This window comes from Benincasa hispida, chromosome 9 (genome assembly GCF_027475165.1).
Source record: "Benincasa hispida cultivar pf3 chromosome 9, pf3_genome.v1.1, whole genome shotgun sequence".
NCBI lineage: Eukaryota > Viridiplantae > Streptophyta > Magnoliopsida > Cucurbitales > Cucurbitaceae > Benincasa > Benincasa hispida.
In genome coordinates, this window is record NC_143486.1 from 45,385,759 (window position 1) to 45,410,284 (window position 24,526).

The window sequence follows — 24,526 nt, forward strand, 5'->3', positions numbered from 1 at the left end:
TCGTCTAGAAATACTTAAAAAAAAAAAAAAAAAAAAAAAAAACTTTCCAAACTTTATTGCATTCTTTTATTTCAAAGCAAGCAGTGGTATGAAAGTCCTCTTTAAATTGGGCTATTAAGATTTTAGTAGATGGGCATGGAAAAGTAATTTTTGTTACCTATTTAAGGAAAGCAATTGAAGAAAGTCAATTTTTGATTTAAAGTATTTTTTGGAAAAACCATAACATTGCATTTTTTTTAAATAGAAAAAGAAATTTCCTAATATTGCCAATAGAAAACCTTTATGGAAGTTGCAATAGAGCAAGTATCTTGGTAAATTTTATCATGTTTTTCCAAAAAAATAAAATAAAATAAATAAATAAAAATCTAAATAAAACAGATATATGAATCAAAATCTTGGCATCCAAAGATATTAGTTTTTAACTTCAAAAGAATCTTTATAACGGCATCCCGAAACTTTGAGATTTATCATTCACAAATATATTTTAAGGAAGCGATTTATACCAAATAAGAGAAAAATATGAAAATAACAAAATACAAATATACATAGAATACACATGAATAATAATTAAAGCAAAAAAACCTCATTACATGCTCATAGTATTTTGAATATTAGAAACTAAAAGAAAAAAATCATCCTACATCAATTACACTAAATAAAATGATAATTTTTATTTAATAATTATGGAAATAAACATGTTGATATGAAAACCCTAACATTAGAATCCCATTTGTTGAACCTCTAATATCAAATTCTAAGACTTCCGAAACAACTTGACTCAATGTAAGGGAAATGATTTTATTTGAATTACCTTTTGATCGAAGACCAAGAGATAAGGAGAACTAGTTCCTCACTCCAAGTTAGAACATTCCACGAGCAAGATGATTAAACTTAATTGAATGTTCTAGCATGCAACCCTCGCTCAAGAATTGCAAAGTAGTGATGAGATTTTATCATCTACTAAAAGATTTTCAATTAGAAAAAAAAAAAAGAAAAAGAAAAACCCCCTAAAAACTCAAAACTAAAAAACAGACATATTGTGTTCGCTTAGGATGAAGATCTAATAGTCAAACGTCTTCAAATTAAAAATGGAAACTAAAACCCCGATTACCTCAAAAAGAAAAACCTAGTAACTAAGATAAAACGAAGTCCCTAAATCTACCGAGAAACGTGTGAGGAGAAAGACAGGGGGCCAATTGCAACCATGTTTAAAAATATTATTAAAATTAGGCCCATTGTTTTGGTATATGGATTTCTCAAAAATGACAAAATACATAAGCCCAACCCAATTTCACTAATGGATTAATAAAAAAAAAAAAAATCCAAAATACCCCCACGATTGAAAACCTATTCGCACCTAGCTTCTTCGTCTTCACAAAAGTTTAGGGTTTAGGACACTAGTTCTTTCTTCTTTGATAGATTGTTCTTCGATTCCTTCTCCATTCTCCTTCGATTTCTTCCTCTTATGATTTTCTGCTTAAGGCTGTTATTTTTACTTGAAATTCTAAAGAAGAATGAGGTGTGATTTTTATATTTTTAAATTTCTACCAAAAACTTCATGCTTCTTTATTTCTGCATGCAATATATTGTTAAGATTATTAATGATTCTTCATTCTTCTCAACTTATGATTATGTACTTTTATGTTTCAAATCTTTACTTTTTTTTTCCTCATCTCCCATGTAGCTGCCAAGTTTGACTCTGTTTGAGCAATATGGATTTTAAGTTCATAGGTTTTTTTAGCTTTATGCAGGTAACTAACTAGCTATATCATGAGATTATGGATTTTATTTATTCTTGTTCTAAATCTGTTGTTCATAGTGTAGATTTGTATATTGATGGGTTCACTTGGCTTTTTTATTCTTTCACTTTGGAAGATGTTCAACGTTGTTGGTCTTCTGATTTCTTAGATTTGGGTTTTGAAGGTAATAGATAGGGGTGTTTGTGAGTTAGATTTAATTGGATTTAATGATGTGTTGATGCATAATATTAGTTTGTAATATTGCCATGTGATTGACAACCAATTATTATCTTATTTCCTTCTATTTTTTCTCAACTATTTCATACTTCTAATAGTCGACTGATTATGTTGTGATTGATATATGTTTACTTTTTGTTATTACAAAAAAATAGAAGACCAAGGAAGAAGAAAAAAGCAAAAAAAAGAACAATGAAATTTGAGAAAGGTAAAACATCAACAAAAAGACAAAAGAAAACAAACAAAAAGAACAATGAGGTAATTAGCATATTACAACATGACTAGATTGCTTAATGATTTATGTCTGTTTTACTTCATGTAATAATTAAATACTGTTTGTTAGTAAAACTAATAAATTGTCAACATACTTTAATAGGACATTCCACCTTATGGGTACTAGGTGCATTATTATTCAAAATTTGAGATGATAGAAAAATTGTTTAAATCACTCACACAAGAACAAAAAGAAAAATTTAGAAGTGGATCATTTGGGTTCTTTTTATACTAGACCAATTACTTGTTCATCTATTAGGAAGACTATCTGAAAAAATAGCAACGATGAATGACTAGACTTTCATCTAGAAGGATATAAAGTTTGATTTTCCTTGAAAGACTTTTCTTTGATAACTGGTCTTAGATGTCATTCCAAAGTCCATAGAATTAAGTAAGCGGGAGGATAGAACACATTTGTTGAGAGATAATATCTTCAATAAATTAGATGCCATTGATAGGGATAATGTAGTTGTTTCTTTAGTAGTACGTAAATATGACGATGACTCAATGATTAAGCTTGCCAACTTGTATATCTTTAAATGTTTTTTTTTAATGCAAGCAAAAACATAATAAGGTGGAATGGAAGAATGTCGAGATGATTGAGGATGGTGACACTTTAAACACCTTTCCTTGGGGTAGGTTAGTTTTTACTTTGACAATAGAATTCTTTAGAAGGGTTGCTCAAACCAAAAGTACAAATTGCACTTTACATGGATTCCCTCAAGTCTTATTATGTTGGGCCTATGAAATAATCTCAAAACTTTATGAGCAAAGTGTGGTTCGGATTGTAACACAAGTGAATGAAGAATGCCTAAGAATGCTAAGATGGAGACTGACAAAGAAGCTTGATTGGAACTATCTCCAAGAGTGCATCTTCAAAGCAAATGATGTAAGTTTATCAACCATTGTGATTTCATTGTTAGTTACTTTAATTTACTCTTTGCCTCATTCATTTTTTTTCATTTTATACAGTTTAAAGTTGTCCCTTTGAATCCATTTGAAGATGAATTACATTCAAACTATTTCCAATATTTTGCAAACGAGCCACTGGAAGTAATTGAAGAAAGATGGAAATATAAAAGATCAATCTGCTTGGATGATGAAGAATTTTGGAATGAACAAGAGGTTCAAAGCTTAGGTGTAGATGGTTCTAATGGAGGGGACATCGGAAAAATAAACGAGGATTTGGAATCTTTGAAGGAGGAAACTGTTAAGATTTCGAAAAATATAGTTATGTTGTTTGAATTGTTCAACTCCATGAATGAAAAATTAGCTACAAAAAACATGGAGAAGCAATCTCAAGACTCCTTCCATCCTAATAAACCTCCAATAGCAAGCCTTCAAAGAACTAAAGATGAGATGAATATCCAACAGTTGGAAGACAACAAGGTGATATATTTATTATATTTGCTTAACAATACAATTTGATGTACATTAACTTACTGATAACACTTGCTTTTCTTTGTTTACTAAATAGGAAGAAGAAAAAGATGTATAAAATGAAGGACAAGAGGAAGAAGATAAATGTAAAGAGATACAAGAAGATAAAGGAGATAAAGGAGAAGAAATGAAACGAGAAAAAGATGAAAAGCAACAACAAGAACGAGAAGAGTTGGAAGATATTTTGGTATCAATTGATGAAATAATCAACATCAACCAGGTGATTGCATTAATTAGTTTCTAATTTTCATCTAATTGATATCTAATTTCCATCTTATTGCATTTTGATTTCCATTCGATTACATCTCTGTTTTTTTGTAGATAGTTATCAGTTTTTTATATTTGATTTCCATATGATTACCTTCTGGAAATCCACCTGATTGTTAATACTAAGCAATCTCAATTTTTTGATTTTGTATATAATTGCTTGTCAAAGATATTGAAGAATAAAAAAAGAGAAGAAGAACAAAAACTAAAAGAAGAAGAAGAGGGAGAGATAAGGGCAAAGAAAAAGAATGACAAAGGAAAAAAAACAGGTAGCAACATTCTCTTAATACCAAGTAGTCATCTGATACACTTTGATTAATACACTTGGAAATGTATGTTTTGATAATAGGTTGAAGAAGATAAATCCAAAGAAGAAAATGAAGATAAAAGAACAAAGAAAAAACATGACAAAGAAAAGAAACCGGTAACATTATTCTTTTCACTACAATTATTTTCCGATTACCATGTGATTGTTATCTGATTGCTCTTTGATTTCCATGTAATTTCTTTTCAATTACCTTCTTATTACTATCTTATACTTGTTTCTAATTCATTCTCTATTTATTTTAGGTTGTTTAGAATAGAATGCAAACAAAAAAATCTTCACAAGATAAGCTTAAAGTGGAATATGAACGACCAATAAGAAAATTAAAACCCACACTCAAGGCTATTGATTTGGAAATGACGAAAAAACATAAATCTCTAAAGAAGATACGAAATATAAGCACTGTTATTAAACCACCTTCTTTTGAGTTGAACATTTCACAACCAAAATGAAAACAAATTTCTTTTGGTAACTTTTATAGAATTTGATGTTGTAGACTTCCTAGACTAGTTTTGTGTTAGTTTTTTGTTGATAATTTCTTCAACAATATTCTATCACATAATGTTAGACAGTTCAGATATTTTGTTGATAGTGACTTTGATATTAGCAAATATGTTGATAGTGAAAAAAATGTATTTGTTCTTTTATTATGACCACTACACTTACAACGAGTACACTTCTTGCACTTTCTCAATTCACCAATTAAAGGGATCCTTTGCTTCCAAGGTCTTCCTACTGAACGTTTAACAATCAGAGGCAATATAGTGTCATTTGCTGCTACAATACTCCATTCATTATGGTTATCGACAACACAGACAACACTATTATAAGTTGATGCCAATGTGCTAGCAAAATAATACTTTGAGATATAAGAATAAGGATTTAAATCAAGAGTACAAATAACAACAAGAGCATGACTGCATGGTATTTCTTCCAAATCCCAAACACGACAAGTGCAACTATTACAATTCAACTTTACCAAAAAGGTTTTACCTCCATCAAATACTTGATATTCTTAATCACCAATAAGATTAACCTAAAAAAATTATAAAATCAAAAGCAGTAATATAAGTATGACATATACAAGAAAAAAACTCCTAAACTAATTCATAAAGTTTAATCTAGTCAATACAATATGGCAATCAGATAACAATCTGACAACAATCGATGCAGCAATCAAACAAAAATCAAATTGCAATTACATATAGTGAAACTTCGTGATTCATCAGCTAGATTTCTCATCACTCCTTCAACCCAACTAGTTAAAATACTCTTCAAAGAGGATGTTGATTTACTTATATCATAAAACCATTATTGAAGCAACTCTCGAATTGCATCAAGTAGTGAAGCAACAGGTAAACTTCTATCATGTTTCAACACTAAATTCAAACTCTCGGAACTATTAGCTGTCATCATTTGGTGTCTTCTTTGCTTAGAGTAGACACGTGCCCATTTCTCAAACCCAGCACTCCTAAGATATTCTCCAATAGATGGGTATATTGACTCCATTCATCTCATATGCAACTCAAAATCATCTATTATATATGATTTTGCACACTGGCGAAAAACTTTTTCTATTGTAGAATCTTTGAATGAAAGCCTCAAGTTGTTCAAGAGATATTTTATACAAACACAATATTGAGCCAATGGAAATACATTTAAAATAGCTTTTAAAATGCTTATATATCTATCAGATACAATAACTAATCCCGCCCAATCTCCGAAACAAGCTTTTAACTTCTAAAAAAACTACTTTCAAGAGGCATCATTTCCTGAATCTACTATATCGAAAGCAAGAGGAAAAATATTACTATTATCAGCCATCATTGAGGCAGTCAATAATGTTCCAGCAAATTTGCACTTTAAAAATGTCTCATCAATAGAAATATTCGGTCTGCAATATGTCCAAACTTCAATGGATGACCTATAGCCATGAAGCGATATTTAAAATGACCATTTGAATCTAATTCATATTCAATGAATGACCCTACAAAAAAAGGAGAAAAAATAAAGCACTTAGTATAAGTACAAGTTGTTCGTTGATATACTAATTAATAGGTATATTAGTCAATTGATTATTGACTGATTACAATAAAATTGATCAATGTCATACCCAAGTAAATGAAAAAAACAAACCTGGATTCATTTTTTTTAACTTCAAGAAAAACATGGGAATCAAGCCATAAGAATCACCAGCATGTCCTTTCAACATCTTCATAATAGATTCTTTTGCCCCCAAGCTTTATAATAACTAACAACAACCCCATAATTCATTCGTATATGATGTATTATATTCTTTGATGTTGAATGATCATAGCTATATTTAAAATTTTCAACCATACAATGACTAATAAACTGTGAAGATGCTTGCCTATGAGAAGCACGAACCATCAAAGAGCAATTATGTTCACTCATATACTTTCGAATCATCGACAATTCACTACTTTTATAATGTGATGCTCTGACAAACCATTGGCAACCATCTTGAGTACATTCCAACTTAACAGGTTTGGAATTTGATCTCAAAGTTTTAAACTCAAAATTATTCTTTACAGCCATGAACTTAAATGACTTCAACAAAATTTCCTTACTAGCAAATAAGTCCTTCTTCAAAGACAATGCAGAAGACATATTGTTGATATGAAAATCTCTAAAAACTTCTAATTCACCTTCAAAATCAACCTCAATTATAAAAGGAAAAGTAACTAAACCTCTAAAAACATATTCACGATATGAGAAACTGTTAGCAACGGTAGGACCCTCAGAACGATGAATAGTGAACCGTCAAGGCACGACGGTCAAGCGAAGAGCAAAACCTGCAAAATAGAAACTCGTTATAGGCTGAGTCGTGGAGCTCGCTCTCTTTAAGACGATTCGCGGCTCTGCCCAAGTGTGCAAGCAGGTCTTAAAAATGCCACATCGTCCCCAAGATAAAACAGCCAAATGAAAATCCGATCGAAAATGCACCGTCACCGATCGGAACATACACCCTTTCTAAACTCACTGCTCGGAAAGCTAAGATGGAGGAGGAGAGAAAAAATGAAGTGGGAATGAATAATGAAATGTGTCTTTCGAACTGCTGAAGGCCTTCAGCGATGAATCGGGAGCGAAAGAAGCTCTCTGCCTCAGAACGTGCGCGGACAAAACGGAACGGGCGTTGAAAGCAGATGTATCGTGCGGATGGCAACATGCGTGTGGGACATCCATCGAACCCACATTGGTCTATCTCCTCACTCCCTCCAAAACATGGGTACCCCTTGGGGCCCAAACCCAAAACTCAAGATTGAAGTACATAAAGGAGACTTCCAACACCAAATTTTCCAATGTGGGATTCTCCAACCAAAAAGGTTGCTTCCCTCTTTGTTTCGAAAGTTAAATTTTCACCAACAATCCCCCACTTGGAAATTTAAACAAAAAGAAAAAGAGAAGATTTTCATCGAGCAGTTTCAGTCTATACAACACTGTGCATAAGCAAAGGTGTCTTACGACTTGAACCTTTACATAATGTAGATGATTCAGAATATACTAGAGTAACCCTTGGTTTTGAATTCTATCTCTAACAGCATCTCACACAGAGTGTTATTAGGATGTACTACGAAAGCTCGTGCTTTAAGGCCTAGCACGTGAATCCCAGTTTAGTGAATGCTCTAGAGAGTTTGCCTAAAAACTCCATAGGAAGTGACCCTCACTTCCACATTCACATAGGTGAGTCTATCAAGAGTACTTCTGTAGCTAGGTACCCCACTTGTCATCAAGTATAGATATCATTAAGAACTGAGTTCAATCTTTCTTACGCTTCAGGATATCATGTTCATATTTTAATCATAGGAATGGAACTATGTGTTTGGTTTAGCATGATTCACTATATATCACTCATGATCAATTATTACCCATTGAACCTGATTCTTGGGATCTCCAATCTACATGTTGGGTTTTCCTCACTGTGATTCATCTTTCTATAGGCATGAGTCCCATCCTTTCTGAGGTTCTGAAAACTTTTTCTCTAGCCAGTCCTTTCGTCAAAAGATCTGCCAAATTTTCATCAGTCCGTATGTGATCCACTCTAACTGCACCAGTAGTGAGAAACTCTCTAATGGTACTGTGCTTACGACGTATTTAACGTCTCTTTCCATTGTAGTAACGGTTCTGAAATTTTGCGATTGTTGCAGTACTATCGCAATGGATCAATATGGCTAGTACTGGCTTTTCCCATAAAGGAATCTTTGATAGCAGACTTCTAAGCCAGACTATTTCTTCACTAGCTATTGCTAGTGCTATCATTTCTGACTCCATCGTAGATTGGGCTAAAATAGTCTGTTTCTTGGACTTTCAAGCGACAGTTCCACCAGATATATTAAAGATATAGCCACTTGTAGCCTTTGAATCATCCGAAAGAGAGTTCCAATCAGCATCGCTGAACCCTTCCAGGACAGCGGGAAACATTTGATAATGTAATCCTAGGTTTTGGGTTTTCTTCAAGTATCTCATTACCCTTTCTATAGCATTCCAATGCTCTTTACTAGGTCTGCTTGTAAACCTGCAAAGTAATCCTACAGCATAAGCTATGTCAGGCTTAGTGCAGTCGACAGTGTATCTAAGGCTGCCTATGATGCTCGCATACTCAGATTGATTAACACTATCACCAGTGTTCTTGAACAACTTGACACTAGGGTCATAAGGAGTACAGGCTGGTTTACACTCAGTAATTATATTTCTTTAGAATCTTTTCTATATAGTGAGATTGATCCAAAGAAATTCCCTTTTCAGACCTATTTACTTTTATGTCTAAGATTACACTAGCTTCTCCTAAGTCTTTCATATCGAAGTTCGCACTTAATATTGATTTTACATCATTTATGACGTGCAAGTTCGACCCAAAGATCAATAAATCATCTACATATAGATACAAGATAGTGTAAAGATTATTATCAAACTTAAAGTAGATGCATTTGTCACTTTCATTGACTTTGAAACCTTTAGATAGGATAAGGTTGTCAAATTTTTCATTATCATTGCTTAAGAGCTTGTTTTAGTCCATAGAGAGATTTATCTAATTTACACACCTTATTTTCTTGACCATGGACAACAAAACCCTCAGGTTGTTCCATGTAAATCTCTTCTTCAAGTTCACCGTTTAGGAAAGCGATTTTTACATCCATCTGATGTATTACGAGGTATTAAAGGGCAGCGAGAGAGAACAGGATACAGATAGAGATAATTCTAGTGACTGGAGAGAAGGTGTCAAAGAAATCTACGTTTTCTCTTTGTCTAAAGTCCTTTGCAACTAACCTGCCTTTAAATTTATCGACAGTCCCATCAGGTCTAAGTTTCCTCCTCAAGATCAATTTGCACCATATTGCCTTACATCCTGGGAGTAGATATACTAAGTGCCAAGATCTATTTGACTCAAGTGAGTCCATCTTATCATTTATGGCTTCTTGCCATAGGTTGGCATCTACTGAGGACAGGGCAGCTCTCAGATCTTTAGGGTCTTCTTCTACATTGTAGGTCAGGAAGTCATTTCTGAAATCTTTGGTGGTTCTAGCTCTTTTGCTTCTTCTAGGTTCTGGGTCAGTTTCCTCTTTAGGGTTAGGATTTCTAACTAGGGTTATACTACTTGATCCAGAGCCCCCACTATTCCTTGATTTACAGGAAAATCTATCTTCAAAGAAGTCGACATCATTTGACTCAATGATCACTTGGATTCCTAGATCATAAAACCTGTAGGCTTTACTATTTAAGGCATAACCTATAAAGACACACTTATACGCTCTACTAGACAACTTTCTCCTTTTTGGATTAGGAATCCTTACAAAGGCTAGATAACCCCAAGTTTTAAAGTAGGACAAGTTTGGTTTCTTATTCTTGAGAATTTCGTAAGGCGAAGTTTTGTTTTTAGATTTTGGGATTCTATTTAGGACATAACACATGGTAAGGATGATTTCACCCCACTAATAAGACATGGCTCCTGAACTAAGTAAAATAGCAACTACTAGCTCAACTAAAGTTCTATTTTTTCTTTCGGCTTTTCCGTTCATTTCAGGAGAATAAGGTGCGGTCTTTTCGTGTATTATTCTATGTGAGTTAAAAAACTCATTAAAACTATCTGAGTCGTACTCGGTTCCCCTATCACTACGAAGTCTTTTAACCTTTCTATTAAACTAATTCTCTATTTCAAAAACAAAAAGTTTGAACATATCAAAAGCATCACTTTTGTTTTTCAGCAAGTATACAAAAGTAAAATTAGAGCAGTCGTCAATAAAAGTAATGAAATATCTTTTACTGTTCCTAGTCAAGATGTCATCAAATTCACAAACATCATAATGAATAAAATCTAGAGGCTCAGAATTCCTAAGTACAGATTTATGCAGAGTTTTAGTAATTTTAGCCTGACTACAATACTCGCATTTATCAAAATCATTTGTGGATAACTTAGGTATCATTTCCAGCTTAATCATATTACTAATTAAATTCTTATTCACATGACAGAGTCTAGTATGCCAAATATTCATAGAACACAACATATACACAGAAGATTTTATTTTATTGAGGTCTAAATTTAATTTGAATATTCCCTCAGTTGCATACCCTTTTCCTACAAATACATTATTTTTGGTAAGGGTATACAGGTATACCCCTATAGTTTGAATAAACCCGGCTTTGTTGAGAAGATAGCTCAGACCAAATTCTTTCTTATCTCCAGAGTGTGCATAACGTCCTTCAACGTGAGGGTCTTCCCAGAGGTAAACTTCAGTTCCACTTTGTCGGTTCCAACAATTTTCGTGGAGTGGTGATCTCCCAACAGAATATTTTTATCCTTAGTTTTAGTATAAGTATTAAATAGACTAAGGTCGTGACAGACATGGCGTATAGCACTAGTGTCTATCCACCACCCTTCACATCCACCGATCATATTTACTTTTGTGATCATAGCGACTAACAGTTCTTCTGTCAGGTTCACCTGACCAGCAGGACAATGCCTGTTCTTAGTTCCTAGTCATGTGTCAAGGTTTATTACAATTAAAGTAGAGGAACTATACCGTTTCTCCTGAAGGGGGCTTCTGTTTTTTCTGTTGGTTCTGGTTGCTGGAGCCACGGTTCTAACCTTTCATCTTTGTCCCCTTAGATTTTTTGTCAGATTTTACCACGGCAGAGGCAGATTTCCCAAGTACTGCGTTCGCCTCCTCCCTTTGGTCCTGCTTCCTAGCTTCTTCCTCGATCCTTAGCCGGATTATAAGACTCTCCAATGAGAACTCTTTGATCTTATGCGTCAAGGTGTTCTTAAAGTCCTTCCACAAAGGGGGCAGTTTGTTAATAATAACAGCAACTTGGAATTGTTCGTCTAGAGGCATACCTTCAGTAATTATCTCGTGGGCTATCTTCTGGAGTTCATGGGATTGGGCCTCCACGGATTTATCATCCGTCATCTGGAACTTGAGATAACGGCTAATAGCATATTTCTTTGACCCGGCCTCCTCAGTGTCATACTTCTTTTGCATGGCATCCCAGATCTCTTTCGCTGTCTTCATTGTACTGTAGTAGTCATACAGATCATCAGTCAAATCTTTTAAAACTAAATTCTTACAGAGAAAGTCTTTCTCCTCCCAGTCAACAGCTTCTTTTATCTATTGTTCTGTTGGTTCTTCTAAAGGGACGATTGGCTTAGCTCTGGTACAGGTTTCGACAACTTTCTTGACGGTGAGAATGAACAGCATCTTTTGCTTCCACCGCTTGAAGTTCGCTCCTTCGAACTGGAATGGACGGTTGAGGTCAGATATCATAATGTCATTGTTGATAGTGAGGGCCATTGATGATGTGGTGTAACGTCTTAAAATTGTTGGCAATGGCAGGACCCTCAGAACGACGAACAGTGAACCGTCAAGGCACGACGGTCAAGCGAAGAGCAAAACCTGCAAAACAGAAACTTTTTATAGGCTGAGTCACGGAGCTCGCTCTCTTTAAGACGTTTCGCGGCTCTACCCAAATGTTCAAGCAGGTCTTAAAAATACCACGTTGTCCCTCAAATAAAACAGTCAAATGAAAACCCGATCGAAAATGCACTGTTACCGACCGGAACATACACCATTTCTAAACTCACTGCTCGGAAAGCTAAGATGAAGAAGGAGAGGAAAAATGAAGTGGGAAATGAAGAATGAAATGTCTTTCAAACTGCTGAAGGTCAGGCCTTTTATAGGCCTTTAGCCATGAACCGTAGGGAGCAAAAGAAGCTCTCCACCTTAGAACGTGTGCGGACGGAACAGGATGGCAGACAAAACGGAACGGGCGTTGAACACGGACAGATCGGGCGGATGAACGGACAATTTCCTCCCTTTTTTGGTTAAAAAAATAAAATAATATTTTTATTAAAATTAATCATCACACAGACACGCCTTGTCCGACAAATCGGACGGCGGAGCGTGTGTGTGATATCCATCGAGCCCACATTGGTCTATCTCCTCACTCCTTCTAAAACATGGGTACCTTTGGGACCCAAACCTAAAAGGAGACTTCTAACACCAAATTTTCCAATGTGGGATTCTCCAACCAAAAAGGTTGGTTCCCTCTTTGTTTTGAAAGTTAAATTTTTACCAACAGAAACTAAAAGATATTTTATAAATTCATCCTTAACCATAGTCAGAAACCAACATATATCTTTATCTTCAAGAATCTTAACAACTTGTTGAACCCCAGAACTACCTAAGTTCAATAGATGAATGAAGCTTAAGTTCCTTCCCTATGAAGTTAACAAAAGACTAAAAAAGCATCGCTTCCTCAATCAAAACACCAATAGTTTTGTAATCTACATAGCATTGTCGATCATCCCATTGACCACTGTGGAAAGTGACTATTGAAAGTTTAACCATAATTTAAAAAAACTACAAAAATATATAAAAAAATAAAATAAGATATAACTCAATATTGTAATCTGATTGCCATAAAAAAGTAATCACATGGAAATCACATCAAAATTAGATAAGAAACACAATGATATAACTTACATAGATATATTAGTAGATAATACAAAAGATATCATCACATGACAATCAAATAACAATCAAATAGAAATCATATGTCAATTAGATTATAAAAAAAAAAACACAAACTACGTATTATCCAATAGAAATCAGATAGCAATCTTAAAGTAAGATACAATATTATTCTTTTCTATTTATGAGAAAAATCACAAACAGAGAAGGCAGAAAGTGAGAAATTAAAATACAAACCCTCCATAAATTGAGAAGTTCTTCTCTATTCCAAATTTACTGAGAGATTCAATATTGAGAATAAGAGAGTAGAGATCAATAATGAGAAATTCGAAAACAAACGCTCCACAAACTCCAATAATATCATATTTGTTTTCGAAAACAACCCATCCATAAAATTGAAAACACAAGTTTGTTTTCGAAAAAAAAAATCCACAAATTGACTGATAAATTAGAAATCAAAACCTAACAAATTCGAAATTGGAACGTAATCAAAACCTGAAAAATTCGAAAAAAGAAAAAACCTGACAAATTCGAAATCAAAATGTCATCAGAACCAATTGATCAGTGCAATTTTTAGGGCTGGTTGTTGTAACAACCATTCACAAATTCGAATTTCTCAGTTTTGATTTCGAAAAAAATCTACAAATCGACTGAGAAAGTGGAAATCAAAAACTGAGAAACTCGAAAACACGAGAGAAAGTTGAATGCAAAATTGAAATTGAATGAGGAATTGACTATGATTTTTACGACGGGTCTAGAAACTTGATGCTGAAGGAGAAGGAAAAACGTGGGAGGTATCTTATGAGGATAATTTTGGAATAAAGAAAAAAATTCTACAGCAAATAAAATCTAAATATTTTTGTTATATTTTTTTAATATATGTTTGCCATATTTTCAATTTTTTTTAAAAAAGGATGATATGGATAATAAGATATATGTTAAAAAAAAGTTACCAGAGAAAAAAAGGGGAGAAATGATTTGTCCAATACAAATGCATACATTTTGGGACAATTTTCCTGAAAAACAAAAATGATCCAAAAGTCTTTTAATAATTTAAAAAAAAAATTTTATCAAAATTAAAGCAACGTAATAAAATATATGACACAAAAATTTTGTAAATCAAATAAAATTTCCAAAATTTTGAATGACAAAAAATCCATCATCAAGATGTCTAAATGAAATATTTTATTTGATGATGTATTAGAATACAAAGGATGCAATATGAGTTTTTATTTTATCTTATTTATTATTATTATTATTATTATCTTTAAAGAATAAAAATTTGGACAAATTTTGAGGAGTACATTAGCTTTTCATAATCAATTGGTTCTTCAGTCAATGATCCAGTGAAAGAAACATGAGGTTACAAACAACGACTGTTTAGTTGTATTTTGTAATCTTTGAGATAATTTGGTTGTCTTTTCTCTCTGAATGATCTTCTAGTTGTATGTTAAACAACTGTTGGGATCGTTATTTGGTTCGATGTTTCACTTGCAGATCGAGATTCATCATTTCTTTGAGATATGGTTTCAAAATTTTCTCAATCTTCAACAACGACATCTTGGCAACTTGCTTCTGTGTGGGATGTCAAGTTGACACTTGATTGAAGGCCACATATCTAGATGTGACAAATTTCTTGGTATTTGATCCATACACTTTCATCCTTTCATGCATAATCTATAGCCAAATGTAAGTAATTTTCATGTGTTTGGTTCGATTTGTTTTCTTTACCAGCCTCAAAGGTGATATGCACATTGCATTGCTTCTGCCTAAAGTTCTAGTGGGACATATTTATCATTTAACCATGAAAGACTTGTTGAGGTAAGGTGTGACATCTCCACATTTCGTTGAAGTCTATCCGGGCACGTCATTAGTCGTTTGATGGATATCAATGCTCCCGTAAAATCGAAAAAACTCATCTAACATAAACTTGTCACTATTATTACTTCTTACAATATTAGTAAATTCAATGAACTTATAGAATGTTTCTTTTCTCTTTAAAAAACATACCAAATGTACATGGAAAAGTCATCCACCAAGATCATGGCATAATGTTTTCCAATTTAGCTTGCTATTGGCAAGCCATCTAACAACTTTTAACATGAGACTTTGTTGTAGCATCTGATATCCCATATGCCATAATTGAGCATGTCATATAGCTGCATTAACAATTTGACTTCTCTTCTTTACATATGTTTCTTGACTTGATAAGATGAGAACGACCAGAGTCAATAATCCACTCTTTGTTCATAGTTTATATGGTTGATATAAGCTTTATCTTGTGATAATTTTGGAGTATCCCTTCAATTTCACCAACCATAAAGTATTGCTCCCGGTTGAGTTGATCATCTTTGTAACGACCCGAATTTCTAACATATACTATTAAGATATTACTACATGTATGCATAAGCTTAAAAATAAACCTTTTGCCACTTAAGTAGAAAGAAACAAAACTTTTTATTTAAACTAAAGAATTTTAACAAATTAAAAGTTTAAATGAAATAAACCTTGATTCAGGTACCCCTAAACATGAATTTTAAAATAAAATAAAGTAAAATAATTAAAGAAATAAAAACATTCATTTGGTAAAAACTAGAACATGAAGGTTATGGGAAAACATATGCAGAAATGTCAGTCTAATCCCATAGATTCAGTCACGAATTCCTCTTGTCATTCACCGATCTATCCTTGCCTTCAAAGAAAGGGTGAGTATAAAAATACTCAATAAGTGACCCGCTACTAGGGTCAATAAGGTGAATTCATTAGCTCTTCCTATCCAAGCATAGATGTACGTATCATAATATAGGCATAGACATAGTCATAAGCATAAGTAGCAAATTTGAAGGCACGCAAATTTAGGTAGTGATCCCGATACGGTCACAATCAAAAGCATAAATAGTGATCCCGAAGGAACACATAGTCATAAGTATAATTATTGAACCCGTAGATTCACAAAATGATATGTACATAGTCCAATAAGAGAGTTAAAGATCACTATTTAACCTAGCATGCATCATACAACCAAGAGACCTCATACCATAATCATAATCATAGTCATATTATCTTAGTCAATATACCCAGCATGAAAAATACAAATATAAGATCTTGGGTCATGTACATATCAATCATAGCTCACATGCTTCCAACACGTCCAAATAACAATGTTTCCAGTCATTATGCATTTCAAGTCCCACAGTAAATCAATAACATGCTTCCAAGGTATACAATCAATTTAAAATAAGCAACTTAATTAGGGCGCCTGACTCCAATAGTAAGCCACTTACTTCGATATCAAGCTTAATTAATTTATCTAATTAGCTAATCTCTTTTAAACCTTTAGAAATATTGAATCAAACCTATAACATAAATCTAATTAAAATTTACATTTAATGTCTAAACACAAACATAAACTTGTTTTAGTTATCTCCAAACAACTTACCCAAAGTGCAACTAAGTCTCAATCCTCTTCCAAACTTCAAACAATGAATCCAACCTAGACAAATTCAATATTAAGGGTTAAAACCCCAATTTCCAGCCACAAATAAAGTTTCCAAAATAGCTTCCAAGATAATATTACTCATCAAAATTGAACCAAAGTTGTCAAAATCGATCCATTACTCCGTTGGACAACTTGCTTTCAGTGTCAAAACCCCTCCAAAATTCCAGCAAAAATGTGACAATAATCCACACACGCACACACACGCTTTTTCATATATATATATATATATATATATATATCTAGTCCTTTTCCTCCACCACATGAATTTAAATTAATTAAATTTTCTCTCAACAATATAAATCCAACAACATTAAAACCTAATTTAAATCTAAACCTCCAAATCCCCCAAATCTTTTATCGATATCATAAATTGAATTACCTTAATAAGTTAATTCAATTTTAATTCTCCAAATTTCAAAATAGATCAAAATAATTAAGATAATTAAATTAGAATTATCTGAAAATTTAGGTTATCACATTCTTCCCTCCTTAAGAATTTTCATCTGCTAAAGTTTTAATCCTGAAAGAGCTCTGGATACTTTGTCTTCATCTCGTCCTCTCGTTCCCATGTTGCTTCCTCTCGTTTCCATGTTGCTTCCTCAAATTGATGATTCTGCCAAAGAACTTTCACTAGTGTTATCTCTCTGTTACGCAATGTTTTCACTTCCCTAGCAAGATTTCTTCATGACTCAAGTTCTAATTCAACTACAAAGGCTCATAGTCTACTACGTGAGACAGAATTGTCATGTACTTCCTCAACATGAAAACATGAAAAATATTATGAACCATAGAGAGTAATGGTGGTTGAGCCAACCGGTGAGCTGCAAAACCAACTTGCTCTAGTATCTCAAACAGCCCAATGAAATGGGGACTCAACTTCCCTTTCCTTCCAAACCTCATAATGCCTTTCATAGGTGCTACTTTCAATAACACCTTATCACCTACCTCAAACTCCATGTCTTTACGCCTAACGTCGATGTAACTTTTTTGTCTACTCTGTGTTGTTTGCATTCATGTTCTAATCTTCTGTATTGTCTCATTCGTAGTTTACACTAACTCAAGTCCTAACAGCTTCCTTTCACCTACCTCATCCTAGTAAGTAGGAGACCTACAACTCTTTCCAAACAAGGCTTCAAATGGCAACATGCCAATAGTAGCTTGGTAATTGTTATTATAAGCAAACTCCATCAAATGTAGGTGAGAGTTTGATTCATGCCATGAAATGCATGACTTTGAGTTTCTATCTATGCACTTTTACAATGAAAAACGAATTCATGCATGTCTTTTCCTCTAATTTTAGTCATAATCTGTTAAACTGAGCTCACTATTATGCTTAAAAGATGTTATTTGCTTATTTGGTACTGATCTGGTGAACTTTGGCAGAATTTTTGTTGTCTCTATAGATTTTCTATTTGATGCACCCACATCAGTAGCCCTAAATTCCCAGAATTCAAAACAGTCAAAGGCTGTTATGATTTTTGCGATTTAAATCAGTTCAACAACTTCGTTTTTGCTTGGAAAACGTTCAGAGCATGAAATCCAGTCCTTCTCAACAATTTTGAGGTCTATAAAAGGGATGGAAGTCTTTCTTTTCACGACATCAACTCGTCGTAGCTGAAATCATCACCATCCTTCACAGTTTCTACCATTTTTACAATAGCCCCTTTGGATTTTTCTCAGTGCTTAAAGTCAGTAGTCTCAAGAACGGAAGTTCCTTTGAGGCGTAGTGGCTCTAGGATAACTCTTCATATGGAAGTGTGTGTTAAGGCACGATTTTACCTTTAAAAAGGTGGAATCATCCTAGGGAAAGACTTGAAGATTGAGGATTTATCTCAAGTTCATTTGAGTTATATTTTTTCAGCTTTTATTTTTCATTTAATTCTTGTAGTATTTTATTTTCTTCTTTTTACCAATCGAACTACATTGTAGCTATGATTCTTGCTTTAATAAAATTCATTATTTCATCAATTATCATGAGCTAAATTTCTCTAGGGGTTCAGCAATTTGGATGCCCTAGGATTTGTATGACTTAAGTAATATTGCACCTCTGACCAACTTGATTTATGCATTCTCTTTGTTGAATTTAAAGATAAAATTGGTAAATTAAATTGGTTACTTAATTTAACAATTTAGTGGAGCTCTAATGCTGAGAAGATTAGGGTATAAGTAGATGTCACAACATGGGACTAGGAGCCTAGGAATATGAGGGTCAGTCACCTTAGGAATAAGGAACACCGTATAATAAAGATTATGAGCTTGAATTAATCTAAGATTCAGCTAATCATGGGAACATTAGGAATTAGCTATTTAGATCTCCTAAAAGAACTTAACAAAAGACCAAATAGGAGTAATATTCTGTTCATGCATATTTTACTATCTTGGTGTGATGTGGCCTCGTTACTTATGGTGTAGAATTCAAAAGGTTGAATCATTTTTAGCCCCTATTCTATTATAATTGTTTTACTGTTTTTAATATAAATTATCAACTATTTGCAACCCAATTTTCCATTTGTTACCTTTGATCACATTTAGTACAACCATCAAATTAAATTTAGAAGCTAGTCTTCCTGTGGGTTCAACTCTTGGAATACTCCAAGGTTTTATTACTTTTTTCAACAATGTACGCTTGCACTTACACCTAACTTATCCATACATTTATGTTACTCATACATTTGGTCGATCAAGTTTTTGGCATTGTTACGAGGACTATTTCAAATTTAGTTTTTCTTTTTAGAATTTGTGATTAGATGGCAACCACATTGTCTCTTCCTCTTAAACTCTAATCTTTGATTGTTTTTCTTTTATAGGTTGAGCTTAATGCATAAGCAAAAGCGATTATCATTTTTGAATTAGATCTATTGTTTAAAATGACCCACTGATATCCTCCCCATGTCATTGCAATATTGAATGCACAATTTACATAATTTTTCAACACGCTAGAAAAGTTATATGAGAGAAAAAAATACCTCCATTGCTCATGAATATAGAGTTTCTGATACATTTTTTTTTGCTTATTGTGAAGATCATTTTTTTAAAAGATGTCCATATTTGTCTATGTCTTATGTTTATTGTAGAAGAAAACATGTGTTTGACGATTATCCTTATAATCCTGACTCTTTGTTTTACGTAGGGCAAGAAGATAGTCAAAGCCTGTTAAATCCTTTCTCAAATGATCATAAGCAAGGATGGAGGGAGTACCCTAGCTCCTCATTGGTTGTCCAACTAGATGCTAATAGCTTTGAATCAATGCTTAAATTGCATCAGAAACATGTCCAGTAAGAGGCATAAGTCTCAAGTGTTGAAGAGCATTGCAAGGAATATAGGGCGAACATAGGTATCAAGATTGAAAGTAAAACAACATCTCAACAAAATATGGAGATCCAAATGGGAAAATGTGCAAATGAATTAAAGATTACGCTACATGAAACCTTGATCAACAACATATTTGTTGGTTTACAGAAACATGCAGCGGAAGAAAACAAGATCATTAAGCATTCTAATTCCTCAATTTTGACATCAAATTAAGCATGTTCATGGGGTATCAAGAGGGTTTCGTTACATACCTTTAAGATCGATCCTCTTCTTCAATGAAATACAGCTGCAATCTTCTCCAACCTTAGATTGAGTTGTGGGACTCAAAACAAGCTCGAACTTAGGGAAATTGGAGGAGAGGTTTTCTGGTTTTTCAACTTGTTGAAGTAAAAAACTCAACAATTCAGCAATTGCATGTACTTTTCCACTCAATCAAGAGTGGTTTTATTACATGACTCTCATGCAAACTGATCACTTGAAGTGATTCCAGCTACTTCTTGAATTTAATGGTGGAATTATGTGTGAAAAGATGACTAACCTTCTTGCATGAAAGTGGAAAAATCCCACATTGGAATTTTTCTCTATTTTCAATTTCCCCTTTTGATTTTGAAATTGATTTTCAAAATGAAAACTTTATCCGATTTAATTCTTTATTGAAATTGAAATTTTATTAATTTACAAAAATTAATTCAATAATTAATTTTTTAAATAAAATTAATAATTAATAATTAATTAATTCTATTAATTTAATGTCAAATATTAAATTAATTTGTCAATAATTCCATTATCATGAATCCCTATTCATGAAATTAATATTTAAATCATATTTATATATTAATCGGTTCTCCAATTACGTTTAGTTCCAAAATTAAATGTGTAATTATATCGCATATAATTACTAATTCCCTTAATCCGAATTTGAACGTTTCAAATAAACTTATCACGTTATTCTAAGGCTAATCCATTTGTGAGCTAGTAGGGGACCTAATGGACCTACAGATCATGAGCTCCAACGATCCGAGATTAATTGGCTAAACATTTTACACGGAATTAACCCCCATTCGTTAACTACCGGGTCACTCAACTAAAGCCCAGTTGTTGCACTTCCCTCACCATAGATATATTGTGTCCACTCGATATAACTTAATCAGTAAGTTAATCCTTCACAGGTTGTTTGTAATAACGGCTGGGTCAAAAGGCTGCTTTACCCTCGAAATTACCTCCTGTGCCTTAAGTCTTACTGATCCTCTAATGAACAATTAGTTTGTGATCTGATCATCAAACCGAGTCCCTCTCGAGCCAATGAGAGGGTGGGGCTCCTTATTCAAGACTTGAAATCAGCACTTAAGGGAACAACCTCTCTACTATCCCAAAAAGTGGGTAGGAGTGAATTCCATCTTGCACTCTATGTCCCCAACTATCTACCCAGTTTTACCCCTGAAATGGGAGGCTTGTTAAGCCGGCGTTGTTAAGCCAACTCTCACCCATGAAAATCTAAGGATAATCCAGAATAAACAGGAGTTCATAGTTAGCTCAGGATTAAGGTCAAGCTACCTAGGTCATCGCTATGAAATAGTCAATTTTAAATAGTAAACAACATTATTAAGTAAGAGTGACTTATTTCTTGATCCGATCTTAGGTAAACTCATTGCACAGGATGTCCCTACTCCTCATGTCACCACATGAGCGAATTAGGAATACTTCGTTTGTAGTACTTTACAACTCCTTATAACAACTACAAAGTGGGCTGCATCCGATAGTGTTACCAGAATAAGGCACCCAAACTTATTCGTATACTATAGATCATTTTCACTATTTACTCGAACCTGATCCACTTTTATGTCCCCACATAAAGTTCAAGTACCCATGTAATAGTCATGGATCTTTTGGTTTATTAGATTTATTTCTAAAACGAAATAAGCAATTCATATATTTAATAACAACTTTATCAATTTACAGAATGAGTTTATTGTTTACAAACCACGAGGTTTAGGACATAAAACCCAACAATATTGACTTTGAATGAAGAATTTAAAGAACAACGTGAAGTAATGACATTTGAAAGTGGATTAGAAAAGTAATCTATAGTGCTCTTAGATAAAGCAAGAAGCACTCCGACACTTGAAAGCATTAAGGTTCCAGAGAACATAGAAGAGAGAAGAGATAACAGAAAACTCATTTGAAAAAACAAATAAAAAGAAGGAACAAGCAAAGGAAGTTGCAGTGGGTCATACAGCCATAGCTTCCCAACAAGCAACATTCAATGTGCAATTAGCACTGAAATGCCCTGACGAAAGAAAAATATATTTTGCTATTAGGCTAATTGATACTTTTACTTGTTGCAGCTTGCAAGAAGCACTAAAAAGACTTAGGGAAGGAGTAGAAAAGACAACCATAGAGGATGAACATATGCAAAATGCAAATACAGATATGTTCATAGGCATATGTCAATCGCTTAAGTTGATGGAAGCGTGTTTTTAGTCACCAAAGACGTCCGTGATCAAAGCACCTCAACTAAGACTTAAATCACGTCCATCATCAAGACCTAGGTGCAAAATGAAGAAACAATGCCTCTGTATCGCTACTAAAATTCTAATGTCAGTTTTATTTAGAAAACAAAAAAAAAAAAAAAACAAAATAGAAAAATAAATAAATAAAAAGAGAAACTAAGAGTTTTTTAATATCAACCAATAGTATAATGTTAGGAAACTCTGTCTAGGTTGGTCTTATATAAGGAAGAGGTATTTAAGCTGACCATTGGGAACACCTCAACCTAGAGACCTATCTGGGAGCTGAAGTTGCTAAATTATTCAGTTGATATTCTAAACAGAGAAAAAATTAAAGTGCTTATGGAGTCTTCTGAACTTTATAACGATCTACTTATGGAGTTCTAAAACTTGTATATGCATAATATTGCTTGTTTTCTCTAATGTTGGTACAAGACTATTTACTTTGACTGAGAAGTTAATTGAGGTTGACTATGAATTATAGGAAATGTCACCACGTCGAAGTGCACGTAAGGGTGGTCGAGGAGAAGGATGGATGGTAGGAGGGGTAGACGTAACCCACCCATTGAAAACATTGCAGATAATGAGGAATAAATATCGATACACCCATCTCCTGATGCACCCGCCACCCAGGCAGACTTTGCTGTGATGTCGGTTCAGCTAGTGGAAAGATTTAAGAAGATAGTGGAGGAGGCGTTAGCTCGACAAGAACCACCTTAAGAGGTTCTTACTCCTCAAGACCCTGCTCCACAACTAATTTTGCAGGATCTATTCATTGAGTTTAAGCATTTGAGGGATTTTCGAAAGTATAACCCCTACACATTTAATGGGTCACTGAAGGACCCTACCAAGGTAAAGTTGTCGTTGACTTCCATAGAGACGATCTTTCGGTATATGAAGTGCCCGGACGACCAGAAGGTACAATGTGCTGTTTTCTTGCTTACTGATAATCCTTCATCTGGTGGCAGACTGCTGAAAGGATGATTGGTGCTGAAGTTGGAGTAATAACTTGGGAGTAGTTCAAAGAACGACTTTATGTAAAGTATTTCTCCATCAATCTAAGGAATGTTAAAGAGCAAGAGTTTATAGATTTGACCAAGAGTATGATCAGGAGTTTGACTGGTTGTCTTGTTTTGCTCCCGAATTGGTTACCACGGAGGTTAAGAGGGCTAAAATGTTTGTCCAGGGCCTAAAAAGTGAGATACGTGGCTTTGTGCGGGCCTTCAAGCCAACTACTCATGTGGAGGCATTTTGTTTGGCCGTAGAGATGGACTTCTTGAAGGAGAGGGAACGCCCAAGACCTCACGAGTCAGGACCCTCATCAGGGAAAAAGAGAAAAGCATAACAGAAGGCCCTTGAGCCCTCTCAGAAAAGCTCATAAATGTTTGGACCATTACAACAGTATCAGCAGTGAAATCCTGAAACAGAAGAAGCTTGGAAGGATAAGCCTCTATGTAAATCATACAGGAAGTCCCACGTGGGGCATTATTAAGTTGACACGATAATATGTTTTAAGTGTAAGTAGAAGAAGCATATAGTAGATAGATGTCCTGGTGTTCCTGTTGGAGGTGGTCAGAATCAACCATAGAATGCCTAGCATAATACAAACGGACAACAACAACAGCATGGTCAGAATTATGGCACCAACCGTCGTGAGGCCGAACAATCCGAAGCAGTAATGATAGGTACACTCCCAATCTTGGGGCATTATGCCTTTGTATTATTTGACTCTGGATCATCCCATTCTTTCATATCATCATTGTTTGTATAGCATGCTATGTTAGCTCTAGAGCCTTTGAATTATGTCTTATTAGTTTCTACTCCATCTGGAGAAATTATGATAGCAAACGAAAAGATAAAAGCATGTCAGTAAGAAATTGCGAACCGTACTCTAGATGTAACTTTAATAGTGTTGGACCTGCGTGACTTTGATGTGATAT

General features: G+C 33.9%; 1 protein-coding gene and 1 pseudogene across 2 annotated transcripts; both read left to right on the forward strand.

The window, feature by feature from the left end:
• The first annotated feature begins 1,335 nt into the window (after positions 1 to 1,335).
• On the forward strand, positions 1,336 to 15,373 carry LOC120084732 (uncharacterized). 2 transcript variants are annotated; one of them, XM_090318216.1, is made up of 7 exons: positions 1,336 to 3,138; positions 3,222 to 3,638; positions 3,727 to 3,909; positions 4,126 to 4,225; positions 4,306 to 4,380; positions 14,766 to 14,907; positions 15,003 to 15,373. In XM_090318216.1, the coding sequence occupies exons 1-3, from the start codon at positions 2,845 to 2,847 to the stop codon at positions 3,745 to 3,747; spliced, it is 732 nt and encodes a 243-aa protein (XP_090174342.1). In that variant the 5' UTR covers positions 1,336 to 2,844; the 3' UTR covers positions 3,748 to 3,909; positions 4,126 to 4,225; positions 4,306 to 4,380; positions 14,766 to 14,907; positions 15,003 to 15,373. The 2 variants fall into 2 exon arrangements, with proteins under 2 accessions (XP_090174342.1, XP_038896481.2); XM_039040553.2 differs by lacking the exons at positions 4,126 to 4,225; positions 4,306 to 4,380.
• Positions 15,374 to 23,073: 7,700 nt separating this feature from the next.
• Positions 23,074 to 23,931, forward strand: LOC150033850 (uncharacterized; annotated as a pseudogene).
• The last annotated feature ends 595 nt before the right edge of the window (positions 23,932 to 24,526 follow it).

What these genes read in the sequence shown, in the direction of transcription:
- LOC120084732 (XM_090318216.1), top strand. Translation starts at nt 2,845, where the DNA reads ATGATTGAGGATGGTGACACTTTAAACACCTTTCCTTGGGGTAGGTTA. An exon ending in GCATCTTCAAAGCAAATGAT is followed by an intron (nt 3,139 to 3,221) that starts GTAAGTTTATCA and finishes CATTTTATACAG; the next exon opens with TTTAAAGTTGTCCCTTTGAA. An exon ending in AACAGTTGGAAGACAACAAG is followed by an intron (nt 3,639 to 3,726) that starts GTGATATATTTA and finishes TTTACTAAATAG; the next exon opens with GAAGAAGAAAAAGATGTATA.